At 42.5% G+C, this 19,140-nt stretch overlaps 1 protein-coding gene across 4 annotated transcripts in view; it reads left to right on the plus strand.

Moving 5' to 3' along the window:
* Positions 1–17,583: 17,583 nt before the first annotated feature.
* radil2b (Ras association and DIL domains 2b) overlaps positions 17,584–19,140 on the plus strand; it is a 37,877-nt gene continuing 36,320 nt past the window's right edge. For all 4 annotated transcript variants that reach the window (XM_084322362.1, XM_084322363.1, XM_084322365.1 and 1 more), the window contains exon 1: positions 17,584–18,174. In XM_084322362.1, coding sequence (XP_084178488.1) covers positions 18,032–18,174 — 143 coding nt within the window. In that variant the 5' untranslated portion in view covers positions 17,584–18,031. The remainder of the gene's footprint in view (positions 18,175–19,140) is intronic.

Genomic DNA, 19,140 nt, shown 5'->3' on the forward strand with positions numbered 1-19,140 from the left:
ACACATTGTAGATACACCAATCAGGTTTAAGCACTATAAAAATGCAGCAGGTGAGTTCACCTGTCGTCAACCAAAATGGAAGGAGAGTGAAGTACTGTACACAGAGAACGTGAAAATATACAATACATTCACCAAACACTCAGTGGCGAATCCTTATGGAAGCCAACGGAAGCCAGGCCTCCCTATTAAAATATGAATTAATATCAAATATGAAATATGAAAAAAAAAAAAAAAAATATATATATATATATAAATTTTTTTTAATATAGTTTACATTCTTTTTCATCTGTGCATCTGTGTTATCATTTTTTTTTTTTTTTAATGTCTCCCTCTTCTCCTTCTCACTCCCTCTAACACACTGTCAGACTCACTGTGCTCACTGCAGCTGTAGCGGAGAGGAGGCAGGGGGTAGGTCTCTTTCTCCAGCCTCAACCATGTGATTCATGTATCTAGAGTCCAAAACAGATCCTAGCCAATCAGATTCGAGCTGACTGACACACCCTAAAAGTTTAAAACGGGGTGAGAAGAATCATGAGTGTGGAATCCCCTCTGCACACCTCCCCTCTGCACTCTGAACATTGTATTAACCCGTGACTGCTCCCACGGGCCGAATATTGCCCCGATCCTCGCGAGATTAAATCCACGGGTACCTCTCCGCGTGCCGAAGCTTTTCCTAAATCACTTCCATCATCGAGAACGAGGGGAAAAGGTCGGCTTGCGACCCTGAAAATGTTGCGTGATTTTAAAAACGCTGTATTAAGTGAGCCTATTATGGGATCCACGCGAGCTTTCTATCGTGGAAACATCTGGGCGTCCGCAACTTTTACTCATTCACATGTAGCCCCGAAAATGCTTAGAAAAGGAAAGCCGCAAGCGTGGAATAAACTCGCCGAAACGGGAAAAGTGTCCCACAGGCGCGCCGTGATTCCGATCCGCGTGAGAATATTCACGGCCATAGAGGAGACCGCGGGACACCTTTTTGCAATGAATATGTGTCTCGAATTTGCTCCCACGCGGCGCGCAAAATCGTGCAAGGAAAGATCGGACCAAAAATGAACCAATGCTCCAGCAGTATTAATGACCCTGATGTAAACAAGACAAACGTCTTTCTCTGGTCTGCATCCCTTATACAATTGTGTGTATTGAGCCGTACTGTATTGTACCCATTCTGCAATCTGTTAAATAAATAAAAAGAAAGTTTGACTGGCCGCCGAGCCATACTGTAGTGTACATGGTGACTGCTTGACTTAAATATAAAAAAAAAAAAAATTAATAAAAATATTTAATAATTTTTTTTTTAATAATTTTTTTTTGCTTCCCCTGTTATTTTACCCACGCGACGCCACTGCAAACACTACACAAGACAACCAATGATGCAGACTGATGAAAATATACATTTTCTCCCATTTTCCCAAATCAGTCAACATGTCAACATGGAGAATCACAACAAAAAATTGCAGACTGATGAAAATATACATTTTCTCCCATTTTCCCAAATCAGTCAACATGTCAACATGGAAGTGGGTAGTGATTCACATTCCTTTACAGCTTTGGGTAGGGCGTTCCACATTGATGTGGCATAATTGCGAAACGTGTTTAGTCCCTTGTTTGAGCCGAATCTGGGTTTAACATGATTTGTGGAGCTCCCTCTGGTGTTGTGATCGTGGTATTCACTGACCTTTGGGAAGTATTTTGACATGTACATGGGTACCTTGGTCGTGTAGTGTATCTTGTAGACCAGGCCCATTGCAAGTTGCTGTACTCTGTCGTCTACTCTAAGCCATCCTAGGTTGTCAAAGTGGGCAGGGGTGAGGTGGGTTCTAGGAGTAAGGTCAAGCAGTAGTCTGACCAGTTTGTTTTGAGATGTTTGTAATTTTGTTTTTAGCGCCTTTGAGGTGCTTTGGTACCATGAGGTGCAAGCATAGTCGTAGTACCCTTGAATGAGTGCTCCTGCTAGAGTCTTCAGGGTATTCTTGTTTACCAGTGAGGAGATCCGGTACAAGAATCAAGTTCGTTGGTTGACTTTTTTTTATTACATTGGATGCCATTTTGTCACAGGAAAGATTTGCCTCTAGGATGGAACCCAGGTAGGTAATATCTTCTTTCCTTGTGACAATATTGTCACCCACTGTAACTGAGAAGCCGTCGGTCTTGCTGAGTTTGTTATTTGAACCGAAGAGAATGGACTCTGTTTTGCCCATGTGTAATGATAGTTTGTTATCAGCGAGCCATATGCAGATTTTGCCTAGTTCTGAGCTGAGGGTTTTTTCAACCTGTAACTTGTTCTTGTCAGAGACCAGCAGGGCTGAGTCGTCCGCAAACAGGAACAAGTTGCAGTCACAAGCTGACGACATGTCATTTGCATAAATTAGGAACAGTAGCGGACCTAGTATGCTTCCTTGTGGAACACCACAGCTTACTGTGAGGGGGGGGGATAGGGTACCGTTTACCTCCACCATCTGCTCTCTCCCCTCCAGGTAGGATTGCATCCAGCTCACTGATAGACTATCAAAACCAATTGCTTTTAGCTTGTCAATCAGAATGGTGTGATTGACAGTGTCGAAGGCCTTTTGTAGGTCCAGCATGACCATGCCGCAGTATTTGCCCGCGTCCACCTCTTGTTTGATGTGGTCGTTTAAATAGAGAAGGCATGTGTCAGTGGAGTGGGATGTTCTGAAGCCAGATTGGAATTCGTAGATTAGATTTTTTTCCGCAAGGTATTTTTCGACCTGTTCGTATACAATTTTTTCCATGACTTTCGAGATGGAGGTAAGGATAGAAACAGGGCGGTAGTTGCCTGGGTCTAATTTACTGCCTTTCTTGTGCAGAGGGGTCACTCTCGCAATTTTGAAGTCCTTGGGGACGTGTCCCTGTTTTATGGAGAGGTTTATTATGTGTGTGATGACTGGGGTGATGGCGGCTGCTGAGTCTCTGAGGAGCTATAGGCAAAGAGATAATGTCTAGTATTTTTTACTGTCATTTTAACCTGTACTGGATACAGTATTTTATGTTTGTCTGATATTTGCTGAGCTTACAGTGTTATGCACATAGTAGCATGAAAACTGGGACATGTATTGTTGTGATTCTCCATGTTGAAATGTTGACTGATTTGGTTATATGGAGAGAACATTTATATTTTCATCAGTCTGCATCATTGATTTGGGTATATGGAGAGAAAATGTAATTTTTTTCATCAGTCTGCATCATTGATTTGGGTATATGTAGATAAATAAATTATATTTTCATCAGTCTACAGCATTGGTCTTGTGTAGTGTTTGGTGAATTTATTGTATATTTGCACATTCTCTGCGTACTTCACTTACAGTACTCTAATCACTGAGAAGTAGAATTGCTAAATGTGTTTTAGGTTAAGCACAGCAGTGTGTGTAACTGGTTCAAACAGAATTAAGTCATATGAAACGTGTGTTTCATATGGTAACAAAATGTAGTTTTTATAAATTAGTGTATGGTTTTGACAAGTGTTTAATTTAGCAAAGGATCTGATGTGTTCTGATAATTGTGTGTGTGGTTGTGCTAATTGTGTGTTTTGAAACACCGGGCCCCGTTTTCAAAATCATGCTTAGGCAATCGAAAAAAAACTGTATTGTGTGTTTCATTATATACATATGTTTCAGTCTTATAAAAAAAATATTCGATTTTTGGGTCTTTTCCTGCCTTTGGTCCGCTTTGCATTCCCATCTCATCAAGAGTGAATGAGCTTTCACACCACCCCAAACCAACCGGACTATCCGAGGAAATGAACCAGGGTTCGATTAAAGCTTATTATAGGACACTGGACATGGGTATGGATGGCTCCAGGTGCTGCTGCGTTAAAGTGCACATCTTCAATATCTGTACTATTTAAAAGCACAGTGCAGGACACACTCAAAGGTTATCGCACCTCAGAGATGGCAGTGGACATGTATGACAGGACAAAGGCCATATGTAATGGCCTTTGGATTGAGGAACATACTACCAGCCAAAGGAGGAAGCAGAAAAGGATGGACGAGTATGTAGTTGAGTCATCTTGTGGCACAAGCTCAGACCTCAGCTCAGGAGATCAGCTGAGACAGAGACTGTTCTATCCAGTCGTCGACAGAATGCTGCAAGAGCTTGAGAGCAGGTTCTCATGAGTTGGATAACAACTTATGAGAGGCATACAGGCATGTTATCCAGCCTCAGACCAGTTTCTCTCAGTGGAATTGCTGCAACCCCTCGCCACACATTACAATATCCAACTATTGCCAGAGGAGATCACAGTTGCAAAGTGTTTCCTGGTCAGGACAGGCAGAGATGCAGTCCCTACTATCCAAAGTGTCTTTTCCCTCCTGGATGATGATAATAATAATAATAATAATAATAATAATAATAATAATAATAATAATAATAATAATAATAATAATAATAATAATAATAATAATAATAATAATAATAATAATAATAATAATAATAATAATAATAATAATAATAATAATAATAATAATAATAATAATAATAATAATAATAATAATAATAATAATAATAATAATAATAATAATAATAATAATAATGCATTTGATTTATAAGGCGCCTTTCAGGACACTAAAAGAAAAAGTCCACAAATCGGTGAATGAAAACTACTTACTAAAAAATTTTAAAAGTACTAAAAACCAACAAAAAATACCAAACACTAACAAACATTCAGCACAGACAATGGGGATGTTGACATCTAAAAAAAAAAAAAAAGGTAATAAAGTAAAAAAAAAAAAACAAGCCCAGGGCTAACGACGCCACTGATATATACCCAAGACTCTTATTTACAATGTCCAAGAGGCCCCAACAGGAATACAATATATATTCATAATAAAGTAAAAACACAGCTAAGAATCATACACATAAACAAATAAACACATGCACAGCCTATGTACAAAACAAATAAACAGGGGAGGAGTGTGTGCGCTAATGTGTACATGCAAACAGATGTGTGTGTAGGTGTGAGTATGAAGATGAATGAGTGCTTGTATGTTGTGTGTGAGAGGGTGTATGCAAGTGTGGAACTGGGGTATCAGCAGTGATGCCACAGATTACTTGTAAAAATAATCTGATTACTGATTACTCCTTTAAAAAGTAATCTAGTTACTTTACCCGTTGTGGACCAGAGCCGTTAACTCGTGGCGAGTTGTTATTGTTTTATTCCATATTAATAACCGTATTAACGTCCCCGATCGACTCTGGGGACCTACCCGCATATTTGATTTCCGCAACATGCAATACCGGCCAGATCCTCTTAGGGGGGCCATCGCTCCACTGCAGTATCATTGAGGCCGAATGGGAATTTTTTTTTACTGTCTGTGGGCGTTTCATATGAGCCTGGATCCCAGGCGAACATCCTCCATCTTTGATCACGTTTCGGAACGCAGATTTCAGCCTGGAATAATGGGATTTATGATCAGCCAATGGACATATCGATCAACCAGATGCCGATGAATAAGGTGGAAATGCTGCCGGCGAACAGATGGGCTGACGGTAGGACACACTTCCCCTAAATTACAGCCGGATTGGACATTGTTGTAAAACGCAAGCGATCGATCATTGAATGTGGCTACTTGAACGCACACTGTATTGCTAATCAATAATACTAAACCCATTTCATCCATAGATGCTCTGTAATAGTCCGGATGCTAAGCAGTTTGTTTTATTTCATTCGTATATATACAACAGAAATGGCGTTCGATATAACGTGACTAGCCTTTAGCCCTATAAATAGCTTCCCAGAAAAAAGACGAGACAAAAACTGCGATAAAGCTTATATTCACGACGCTATAAAATGACAACCAACCGATGGATTTTTATTTTCTTTAAGCCATTATGAAGGCACGGTTTATGCACTCAAGTGACAATGAGAATGGACAGATAGCAATACTATAAAGTATATAGCTATCCAAAGGTACATCGGTTTGTTGACAAACCCTGGTCGTCTAGAACCATATTACACTGCAAACCGTGGTCGTCAATGTGTTAAGGAAGTTCAGAGTATCTGTTCCTAATTTATGCAAATGACATGTCGTCAGCTTGTGACTGCAACTTGTTCCTGTTTGCGGACGACTCAGCCCTGCTGGTCTCTGACAAGAACAAGTTACAGGTTGAAAAAACCCTCAGCTCGGAACTAGGCAAAATCTGCATATGGCTCGCTGATAACAAACTATCATTACACATGGGCAAAACAGAGTCCATTCTCTTCGGTTCAAATAACAAACTCAGCAAGACCGACGGCTTCTCAGTTACAGTGGGTGACAATATTGTCACAAGGAAAGAAGATATTACCTACCTGGGTTCAATCCTAGAGGCAAATCTTTCCTGTGACAAAATGGCATCCAATGTAATAAAAAAAGTCAACCAACGAACTCGATTCTTGTACCGGATCTCCTGACTGGTAAACAAGAATACCCTGAAGACTGGCAGGAGCACTCATTCAAGGGTACTACGACTATGCTTGCACCTCATGGTACCAAAGCACCTCAAAGGCGCTAAAAACAAAATTACAAACATCTCAAAACAAACTGGTCAGACTACTGCTTGACCTTACTCCTAGAACCCACCTCACCCCTGCCCACTTTGACAACCTAGGATGGCTTAGAGTAGACGACAGAGTACAGCAACTTGCAATGGGCCTGGTCTACAAGATACACTACACGACCAAGGTACCCATGTACATGTCAAAATACTTCCCAAAGGTCAGTGAATACCACGATCACAACACCAGAGGGAGCTCCACAAATCATGTTAAACCCAGATTCGGCTCAAACAAGGGACTAAACACGTTTTGCAATTATGCCACATCAATGTGGAACACACTACCCAAAGCTGTAAAGGAATGTGAATCACTACCCACTTTCAAAAACACTCTCAAAAAACACCTACGGGAGACTGCAATTCGAAACTGGCCCCTGTAAATGTCCTAACACAACCCCCTCCAATGTACAGTAAAAATGACCAAGTATGTTCTTGTCAATATTCCAATGTACAGTGTTGCTTGTACAGTTGTACAGTGTCCCCCACCCACCCCTCCTACCCAACCTCCCCCCCCCACTCCTACCCAACCTCCTCCAATGTACAGTACCCCCCCCCCACCTACCCAACCTCCTCCAATGTACAGTTTCTACGTCAAATGTATATACTTCTTTTCTGGACTCTTTTCGTATCATAAACAGTACTGTATTTGCAAATCTGGTATGTCATAAATGTATAGATGTAGCAGTACTGTCTATCTGTATGTCATATATGTTACGATGAATTGAAAATGGGGGACCCTGATGTAAACAAGACGAAAGTCTTTCTCTGGTCTGCATCCCCTTAACAATTGTATGTATTGAGCTGTACTGTACTGTACCCATTCTGCAATCTGTTAATAAAGTTTTCAATCAATCAATCAATCCTTCTACTCCGGAGCTGTAGAGAGCATCTTGACTGGAAACATCACTGCCTGGTATGGCAACAGCACGGCACAGTGTCATGATCTGCCCTTTGGACTCATGAACTCTCTGAACATAGGCAATCCTCTGATGCCGCCTGGTGGAATTCTGGGGTTAATGACTTTGCTGGCTCCGGTCATGCACTTGTACCTGGTATTGGTTGCTATCACTAATGCACTGCCTATGTTCTTGTTGACTGTGATTTCTAATATGCTCCCTATGTTTCTGCTATCGGTCATAGTCTAGCCCTGTTGTTCCCTGTGTGTATTCATATTCATGTTCCTGTCTAGTCCTAGTCTTCCCTGTGTTGTTATGTTACAATGTTTATTCCTGCCTGTTAGTTTAGTGTCTCCTTCCCTTATATTCATGTGTCCTAGCCTGTCAGCCCCCATGCTGTTCCTTGTCTATTATAATTAGTTCTGGATATATTCATGCCACCTCCTATCTTCTAGTGTCGCGTCATTGTTTGTTGTTTGGTTATCCCGTCAGTACCCTTCCGTGCTGTGTGTTATCTCCTGTGTCAGTACCTTCCCGTGCTGTTCTGCCTACCTTGTGTTCCCCTCGTGAAAACCCTTGTTATCCTATACTTCCTCGTGAGTCTGTTCCCGTATTTGTAGCTCATGTTTTCCAGCATTGCTGAGGTTTGATTTCCCGTGTTTTCAAGTACGGTTTTGTTTTCCCCTGTAACGTGTGCCTTGTGACTATGCTCAGTAAAGCTTATTATTATCGGAACATCGACTCGTTGCCTCGTCTCTCTCACTCCACATTGTCCTGCGATTGAATCCTACACCTCTCCTAAACTCCGAATCCTCACACACAGGACAAGAAGGCCCTACAGAGAGTGGTGCACTCAGCCGAGCGTACCACGGGTATTGCACTACCAACCCTGCAGGTCCTATACAACAAGAGGTGCAAATCCAGAGCCTGCAGGATAATGAAAGACCCTCCCACCCCAACAACAGCCTGTTCATGCTGCTGCGGTCAGGCAAACGCCTGCGAACACCAGTAACGAGGACAAAGAGACTTTGGCTCAGCTTCTTCCCCCAGGCCATCAGAGCCTTGAACACTGAACTCTCCACGCACAAGCACACATGAGCACACACACACTCATGCTGCACATGCTCACACTTATGGACACTTTACAGAAGGAAAGGTCACTTTAAGAATAGTATAGTAGAGCTTGAGATTGTATAATATAGCATTGTATAGCAGTGTACATAAAGACCCAGTGCCTCATCCGTAGCTACCCTACCTGCACTACCACAGGACCTAGCATACCATGCTCTGTAAATAACTCATGTACCGATATGCCCTACTTTGTTTACTTGTTTATTGCACAATGTCGCTCTTGGTTGGATTCTTATTATATATTATTACTATTGTATTATGCACATCGTTACGGGCAAGACCCCCCCGCATTTCACTGTATACCTGTATGCCGTGACAAATAAAACTCTTGTATCTTGTATCTTGTATCTTGTATCATTGTGGCCCCTGGTGAGAGACCACATGACCAAAGCCCAGCAGGCCCAAGCCAGGGTCTATAACCGGGGCACTCAACCCAGAGAATTCCAGTCAGGGGATAGAGTGTTAGTGTTGGTCCCCACCTCAGAGTGTACATTTCTAGCCAAGTGGCACGGACCCTATGAGATTATGGAAAAGGTGGGTCCGGTGAATTATAGAGTGCGACAGCCAGAGAGGCGTCCGCTGGTGAAGATATACCATGTCAACTTGTTGAAAAAATGGGAAGCCCGGGAGGCTCTGTACTCTTTCACCCCACCACAGATACCAGTCCGGACCCAACTGCTTGAAGTGCCCATGGGAGACCAACTCAGCGTTCCCCAGAAGAACGACCTAAGGGAGCTGGTGGAACGCCATCGGGATGTGTTCTCCACGGAACCAGGGAGAACCGAGGTAATACACCACCACATCCCTACTATCATAGGGAGGAAGGTGAACCTGCGTCCCTACCGCCTCCTGGAGGCCAGAAGAGAAGCAGTGAGAAAAGAAGTGCAGGACATGTTACAGGCGGGAGTAATAGTGGAGTCCAATAGTGGATGGTGTAGCCCCATCATACTAGACCCTAAGCCAGACAGAACCCCAAGGTTCTGTAATGATTTCCATCAGTTGAACGCCATCTCCAAATTCGACGCCTACCCTATGCCCAGAGTGGATGAACTTATTGAACGGCTAGGAAAGACGAGGTACATCACCACTTTAGACCTCACTAAAGGCTACTGGCAGGTTCCCCTGGCTCCCGAAGATAGGGAGAAAACAGTGTTTTCCACCCCAGATGGGTTATTCCACTATGTTGTCCTCCCTTTTGGTCTACACGGTGCTCCCGCCACATTTCAGAGGCTGATGGACCAGATCCTCCGACCCCACCGAAAGTACGCAGCGGCCTACATCGATGACATCATCATTCACGGCGAGGAGTGGGGAATGCATCTACGACAGGTCACGGCTGTTATACAGGCTTTGAGAGGGGCGGGGCTCACCGCTAACCCAAATAAATGTCACCTGGGCCTACAGGATGCTGACTACTTGAGGTACACCATCAGGAGGGGGTGTATCAGACCCCAAACAGGCAAGGTCGAGGCCATCCGGAGCTGGGCCCGCCCCCAAACCAAAAAGCAGGTACGAACCTTCATAGGCCTAGCCAGCTATTGCCAACGTTTTGTCCCCAACTTCTCTGCCCTAGCAGCACCCCTGACCGACCTAACGAAGAACAAATTGCCAGACCAGGTCCTGTGGACCGAGGAGACGGAGAAGGCCTTTCAGCAGCTGAAGGACAAACTGTGTTCGGAACCAGTGCTGGTGACCCCCGACTTCAGCCAGCCTCTGTTGGTACAGACGGATGCATCGGAGACTGGGATGGGTGCCATCCTATCACAACTGAGAGAAGGTGAGGAACACCCAGTGATATTTATCAGTCGCAAGCTACTACCCCGGGAGAAGAATTACTCCACGATTGAGAAGGAGTGCCTGGCGATAAAATGAGCCCTTGAGGAGTTAAAATACTATCTGTTGGGACGGCGCTTCACCCTAGTCATGGATCATGCACCCCTCGTTTGGCTATCACGTAATAAGGTCAACAATGCTAGTGTCACCCACTGGTTCCTATCCTTACAGCCTTTTGTCTTCTCCGTCATCCACAGGTCTGGCGCAGCACACGGGAACGCGGATGCATTGTCCAGGAGTGGAGTGGAGGTGAGGTTGGAGTTATTGTAGTGAGAGAAAGATTGTTGTTGTACGGAGTTTTACGAGATGAGAGGTAGTGAGAGGAGAGGTGAAGGCGAGAAGGTGTTCATTGTGTACTGGACCCTAGACTGGCTGAGAAACCCCCTTGTGTACTGACCCTGGACCGGACGACTACTCTGAGTATTTAACAATCCCTTTTTTGTACGAGAGCCTGTTTTTGTGTTTTGACCATCGGACTGTATTACGACCATTCTATTTGCCCATCGTACTATTATTCTGCCTGTAAATCAATAAATATTCTTATTGATTGATATTGCACTTGTGTGGACATTTGAATTTGTTTGTTTTTTAACCGTGACGAGTCTGAACACCACCAGGCTCGTCACAATATGTAATATCCATAGAACTATATACAACCCAATGTAGCCCCAATATGTAACCCAAATATGTAACAGAAAAGTTGCAACGTTGTTTGGCACAACGTTCCCCCTACGCAACGTTCCCCCTACGCAACGCTCCCCCTACGCAACGCTCCCCCTATGCAACGTTCCCCCTACGCAACGTTCCCCCTACGCAACGTTACCCCTACGCAACGTTACCCCTACGCAACTGTTACGATTCAAGGTAGGAAGTTGAGTCCAATAGTAGAAGGTAATAAGGAGGCGGAGATGGGGTTGCTCTTCTCAAAATATGTGTTTCTTTTATTATCAGAAATCACTAGAGCAAGATACTGTAACGATAAAGAATAAGTAGCCAAGCTACAACTGAGAGGTATTTAAGGGAAAGAGAACCGTACACAAGACGGATAAAGAAGAACACTAAATAATAACAACAATGATAAGAGGTCCCACTTCTTGTCCGTGGCCGACTGCTCACAGTAGTTCTGTTGAAGATCTGACAACAGACAGAGAAACAAGGGATTACTATAAAGGCAAAATCCCGGCAACACACGCAGTAATTAGTGACAACAACCCACAGGTGACAGTCAATCAGAGCTAATTGCAGAGAACAGGGTGAAGTACTCCAGAATGGCAGTAGGGTTTCCACTCCTGAGAGAGGATAGAAACTCAGAACGTTACACACGCAACGTTACCCCTACGCTGCACTGCAGTGACTCCTAGTATTTACAAGTTCTGCTTTGCCCGCGGAAAAGCCTAGGCCCTAGGAGATTCCTCGTGTCTAAACATCAAGCCAGTTAGCCAGTGTTAAGTAGCCTACTCAGCCCTACTGCTCAATGAGTCCTCCTTGTTGCACAGGGGATCTGATTACCAGGCGCTAAGCCCTGTTCTCTTCATGTTCCAAGAAGAGTTGACCTCGGTTGACAGGCAGGCAGGCTCTCCGCTGGTTACCAATTAGCTGGATATCCCTCCTGATACCGCCACACCAAACCTATGCCAGGACATCCACAGGGAATAGCTAATTATATTCGATGGTCTTAAATATGAATCCTCCGGTCTAATGTTTGATATCATGAAAGTACAGTGATTATCCTTCACTGTCTACAACTGCCACTGTAATCATAACTACCTACCTCAAACTATAGTCTACCCATATAACTTTGTATGATGGCATGTACAATAATGCTGTATATACCGTATATTTATCCACATCTGTCTGTATACACCTGCATATAATACATTTTACACACCTGTAGATACTATATCTATTATGTACATATTCCCGAATTTCCCCAGGAGGATCAATAAATGAATATCTTATCTTATATTCCTTACCTACTCTTACTATTTATACCGCTGGCCAGTATGACTTCAGTTCAGTTCAGTTAATTTTTATTTCAGATATTGGACACATAACCATGGTCATTCCATAAATCGGAATCCAATACATTTGAATCTAATTATTCAGACATGACTATCCTAAATATCTCCCTTTGGTCAGAGAGAATTTCCCTTTGGTTTATTTATTTTCCACAAATGAGAACTTGGGTCATGTTTGAAAATAATTTGAAACTGTATGTGACTACAAACAAATATTAGCCCCAAATTCTGTATACAAGTCAAATTAGCTGAATATGGAGGACTCGGAGTATACTGTGGTGTACCAATTCTGCAGTATTTCGAAGTTTAAACCATTATCAGATAAGTAAATAAATAAACCATTATCAGATAAGTAAATAAATATAAGGACCCCATACAGTCCATTAACTGCCTTTGATAACATCTTCCTTACGAAACCATGTGTATCTAGGGTGACCAGATGCAAAAAGTCCAAAAGTGGGACAACAGTAAGATTTTGGTGGGACAAAGTGGGACAACAGTAAGATTTTGGTGGGACAAAGTGGGACAGATAGATAATGTAAATTTTTTTATTAGAATAACTGAGTCTGGCAAAATGACAGGAGCTAGTTTCATACCACAGTCGGCTGACCTGTATGCATGGGAGTGTTGTACACTTGTTATCTCAGCTGCAGTGACCTTGTCCGTCTGGCTATCATTGTTTGGTTTAAAAAGAAACGTATCCATAGATCTGGATGTTTCTTTTTGGTGAACCACTTTCAAGTGAGACTCACGTCCACTGTGGCGCTTCAAGTCGTATTCTCCTCCATGCGCAATTGAAAACGAACTATGACACAAAACACAGAAAGCCTGCTGCGGATTGCCTGCCATCTGCCTCACCCAGTCATGTGTCGTTTGCCAGTCTTGGTTGTAACTGCAGGTCCGTTTCTTTTTACTGCTTTCCATCTTGAACTAGTTCGCTTGTAATGTTGTTGTGTTTTTTTTGACCAATCAGATTTGCGATATGAGGTAGCGTCACAAGTTCAACTCTCACGAGCAGAGCAGTGCGCTAAATTACTATAACCAATCAGATCTGCAATATGAGGTAGCGTCACGACTCAGTCACGTCACAAGCAGGCAAGCAGCGCGCTAAAGTACTATAACCAATCAGAGCAATGTGTGTGGACAAGAGGCAGGTTGCTACGTTTACTGTCTGTAGGGAGGGGCTTTTAGACGCATGTTTTCTTTTGACTTCGAAAAGAGGGACATCCTCTCAATATGAGGGACGCGGGACATTTGGTCAAATGGTGGGACAGTACAACCAAAAGGGGGACACCTGGTCACCCTATGTGTATCCAGTGCCTATTAATTGGGGTAAAGACTGTAGTAGGCTATATGTACATTATGTATGTTTATGGATTCTCACTGTTTGTGAATTGAGTGAATATTAATATATACTGTGTTATGTTATAGTACTATGTATGATTGCATGTGATTAATACTATAGTATGTATAGTAATATGTTTGAGAGAAAGGATATTGTAACTTTCTGATGTTAATACCACTTGGTTGTTTTGTCTGTAAATGTTTGATCTATTGTCATGTTTGTATGTTATGTGTTTGACCCCAGGAAGAGTAGCTGATGTTCTGCATCAGCTAATGGGGATCCTAATAAAATAATAAACAGTTAACCCCACTTGAAAACGAAAGTGATCTCTTCCTGTGATTAATGACTGCCATAATAATATTTGACCATCACAGCTATGCCCAGCTGGTTTTGTAGAATGCAAAGTACTCCATCTAGTGGATCTGGATCACCATGACACACACGCGCGCGCGCATCATCACTTGCCTCCTCAATATCAACATTTAGCTGAGTAGTTCCGAATCCGAATCTACGAGTCTTCCGAATCTTCCGAATCCGAGTCTACGAACAGGTCGAAAAGTACCTAGCGGAAAAAAATCTAATCTACGAATTCCAATCTGGCTTCAGAACATCCCACTCCACTGACACATGCCTTCTCTATTTGAATGACCACATCAAACAAGAGGTGGACGCAGGCAAATACTGCGGCATGGTCATGCTGGACCTACAAAAGGCCTTTGACACGGTCAATCACTCCATTCTGATTGACAAGCTAAAAGCAATTGGTTTTGATAGTCTATCAGTGAGCTGGATGCAATCCTACCTTGAGGGGAGGGAACAGATGGTGGAGGTAAACGGTACCCTATCCCCCCCTCTCACAGTGAGCTGTGGTGTTCCACAAGGAAGCATACTAGGACCGCTACTGTTCCTAATTTATGCAAATGACATGTCGTCAGCTTGTGACTGCAACTTGTTCCTGTTTGCGGACGACTCAGCCCTGCTGGTCTCTGACAAGAACAAGTTACAGGTTGAAAAAACCCTCAGCTCGGAACTAGGCAGAATCTGCATATGGCTCGCTGATAACAAACTATCATTACACATGGGCAAAACAGAGTCCATTCTCTTCGGTTCAAATAACAAACTCAGCAAGACCGACGGCTTCTCAGTTACAGTGGGTGACAATATTGTCACAAGGAAAGATGAAATTACCTACCTGGGTTCCATCCTAGAGGCTAATCTCTCCTGTGACAAAATGGCATCCAATGTAATAAAAAAAGTCAACCAACGAACTCGATTCTTGTACCGGATCTCCTCTCTGGTAAACAAGAATACCCTGAAGACTCTGGCAGGAGCACTCATTCAGGGGTACTACGACTATGCTTGCACCTCATGGTACCAAAGCACCTCAAAGGCGCTAAAAACAAAATTACAAACATCTCAAAACAAACTGGTCAGACTACTGCTTGACCTTACTCCTAGAACCCACCTCACCCCTGCCCACTTTGACAACCTAGGATGGCTTAGAGTAGATGACAGAGTACAGCAACTTGCAATGGGCCTGGTCTACAAGATACACTACACGACCAAGGTACCCATGTACATGGCAAAATACTTCCCAAAGGTCAGTGAATACCACGATCACAACACCAGAGGGAGCTCCACAAATCATGTTAAACCCAGATTCGGCTCAAATAAGGGACTAAACACGTTTCGCAATTATGCCACATCAATGTGGAACGCCCTACCCAAAGCTGTAAAGGAATGTGGATCACTACCCACTTTCAAAACCTCTCTCAAGAGACACCTACGGGAGACTGCAATTCAACACTGGCCCCTGTAAATATCCTAACCCAACCCCCTCCAATGTACAGTCATTTACCTAGTATGGTTTTGTCAATAGTCCAATGTACAATTTTGTTTGTTTGTACAGAGTCTCCCCCCCCTCAATGTACAGTTTTGCTTGTTTATACAGTGTGCCCCCCCCCCCCCCCCCCCCAACCACCTCCAATGTAAATTACCCAGTATGGTTGTCAATATCCCAGTGTACCCAACCCCCCCCACCCAACCTCCTCCAATGTACAGTTTCTACGTCAAATGTATATACTCCCTTTTCTTGACTCCTTCTGTATCACAAACAGTACTGTATTTGCAAATCTGGTATGTCATAAATGTATAGATGTAGCAGTACTGACTATCTGTATGTCATGTATGTCATATATGTCCTGATGAATTGAAAATGGGGGACCCTGGTGGAAACAAGACGAAAGTCTTTCTCTGGTCTGCATCCCCTTAACAATTGTGTGTATTGAGCTGTACTGTATTGTACCCATTCTGCAATCTGTTAATAAAGTTTTCAATCAATCAATCAATCAATCTACTGTACTCTAGTCCAGGGGTTCCCAAACTTTTCAGGCCGGGGCCCAGAAAATAAGGCGTCAGAGAGCCGCGGCCCAATGCACATCGTCGGGCTTTTTTCTTTTTTTTTTTGCCAGGCAACCGATTTTTTAAGCCAAATATCACTTCAATCCTATTAAGTTAGTTCAAGTTAGTTATTCATTTATATGTGTTATTTATGAGAGGGCTAACTTGTTGCAAAATAATAATGATAATAATAATAGCCTCATTAAAATACTATTGTTGCTTCGGTTGTTTTCAGCGTTTTATGTGCATAATCTGTTATTTAGTTTGAAATGTTCGTTGAAATAAGTAGATTTTTCGTTTTTGTTTATTTATTAAGTTAATATAAAACCATATAGTCACATTTTAGAATACAACTAGAAACACTGTCCTGGCCTGCTTCTAAGTTCAGTGGCATGACAAAAAAAATAAAAATAAAAAAATAAAAAATAAAAAAAATATTTTTTTTAATTTTTCTTTATTTTTTTTTTATTTTTTTTAAATCATCTCGCGGCCCACCCGTGGCTGCTCGCGGCCCACCTTTGGGTCGCGACCCCGACTTTGGGAACCACTGCTCTAGTCTAGGGTTCTGAAATCAATTCTCGGCGCAACCAGAAGATGGAGCCACACACACAAAAATGTTAAATAAATAAATCAATACAATAAAAAGTTTGTCCTTTAGGTCCAGTTTTGGGGCCACATGCCTTTCTGATGACGCACAGTTTCATTTCCATGTTTTGACATTTTGTTAATACAAGAAAGAACCATGTACTTTTGAGGTACTGGTGTATTTTATTTATGTATTTATATATTAGGATGCTTCTCCCATGCATTTTTAATCCTTTACTCCACTATATGTATCTGAACGCTGCGCAATTACTACTTTGAACTCAGACAACGGTTTCCATACGATTTGTGTCATGCACACATTACAAGTTAAAGTCTACGTTTTAAAGAACAGCAGCAAATACTTTGACATAACCTTTGAAGATCAACGAATCGTTCTGACATTATTCCATTAACCTAGACACTCAAAGGTATAGGGATACTTTTGATATTTAGGCTACTACATTCTATATACAATTATTTTAGCCTAATATTTTTAATAGTACTACTATAAACTAGTACTTTTATTTTTACTACTCTATCAGGGTATTCTTACTTTTGTGAACTTTGTTCACCACTTATGAAACATCCAACGTTTCACTCAGAGGGGCTGTGGTCCTCTGGTGGGTGTCCACTTGGCATCTCCAGACAGTTGCGCTGTCGACACATCTGTCAAGGTTCTCCCTCGCCTCGCGTCCGTCTTGATTTTCAAGTAAATTATACGCCTAAAATACGGGGAAGATTTCTAGATTATACAGAACAGAATGGTCGTTTGTTGAAACACCAGACCGTTGTAACGAATAAAATCATTTTGGGGGATTTGGGAACAGTCCCGGTGATGCAGTCACTCACAGAGCCCATAGTTTGTCAGGTAGCCAACTGACTCAGCCTATTATTTTGTTCATTGCACAGTGTAGCAGTTGTGGATTCAAGCTGTAACTTGAACCATTATCTCGGTCGGACCTCAGCAGTTACAAACAGCTGTAGAGTTTTGAAACATCTGCATCGCATGTCCTGGAATGCGTCTGCGTAAACTGAACCATCCTCCTAGACTAGTGGTTTATCGCCGTGTACGCGCCTCTCCTCCGACCCGGAGCTGCTGAATGAGAGAACAACGATGAATCAAAGAACGTTGTGCGCACAACGTGTACAGCCAACCAACAGATCAAATGAGGACTTTTCCTTGAGGGGACTTTTCCCTCTGATTCAAGAGTAACTTTAACTAACTTTAGCACCCTTTTTTTGAAGTCGTCGTTTGAGTCGACTCGAGAGGAATGGATTTTGCCAGGACATCCCCAGAGGACCGCGGCTCTCTCCCACCCAGGCCAGCTGCCTCCTCACCGATGGGTTTACCTGCCAGTTCCCCCAAGAGACGCTTCGCCAAGCTTGGGAGGAAACCAAGTGAAGGCTCATTGCAGTAAGTACTGAGTGAGGACAGGATCAAAGCAGTGCCTTTTCTGGATATATATATTTTTTTAATTAAATGTATTTACTGACTGACTGGAGAGAGGAGTAGCTATGACATGTCTTTCAAATTCACAACACGTGTGACCTGGCCCACAGGGCAGGATTACTCTCAAAATGTTCGCAGAGGTTAACTTGCTTGTAAAGTGTAAATATTTTTGTCTGTAACAACTTTGATAACGTTGTTTAGGTAGGCCAGATACATCTAAGTTAAATTGTGATGTGCAGAACAAGCAGTCTGACTCAATCCAGTTAGATCTCAGGAGCCCATGGGTTTTAGGCAGAGGGAAAAAAACAGAGAGACAAATCAAAATAGGAATGATTATCTCAAAAAAATTAAACTATGCCTATGTATTGCTTGATGGTTGATTGATTGATTGATTGATTGATTGAAAACTTTATTAACAGATTGCAGAATGGGTACAATACAGTACGGCTCAATACACACTTGCAGACCAGAGAAAGACTTTCGTCTTGTTTACATCAGGGTCCCCCATTTTCAATTCATAATGACATTTATGACATACACAACATACAGATATACAGATATATATCATGCCATTTATGACATACATGACAATGACATACAGATACTGTTACATTTGTGACATACAAGATATGCAAATATACAGTACTGTTAAACAGAGATCCACATATGAGGGGGAGGAAACTGTACATTAGGAGGGGGTGGGTTTGGACATTTACGGGGGCCAGTTTCGAATTGCAGCCTCCGGTAGGTGCTCTTTGAGAGCGGTTTTGAAGGTGGGTAGGGATTCAAAAATGTTTACGGCTGTGGGTAGGTCGTTCCATGGCTTGATTGATTGCTTGATTTATTGACAGCTCTTTTCTTGGTAAGCTACAGTGTATACTAGAAAGTAGCGCTACTTCTGAAATAATTACAAGTAAAAGAACTACTGCA

The sequence above is a fragment of the Notolepis coatsorum genome, assembly GCF_963971535.1.
Source record: "Notolepis coatsorum genome assembly, chromosome: 10".
Classification (NCBI taxonomy): Eukaryota; Metazoa; Chordata; class Actinopteri; order Aulopiformes; family Paralepididae; genus Notolepis; species Notolepis coatsorum.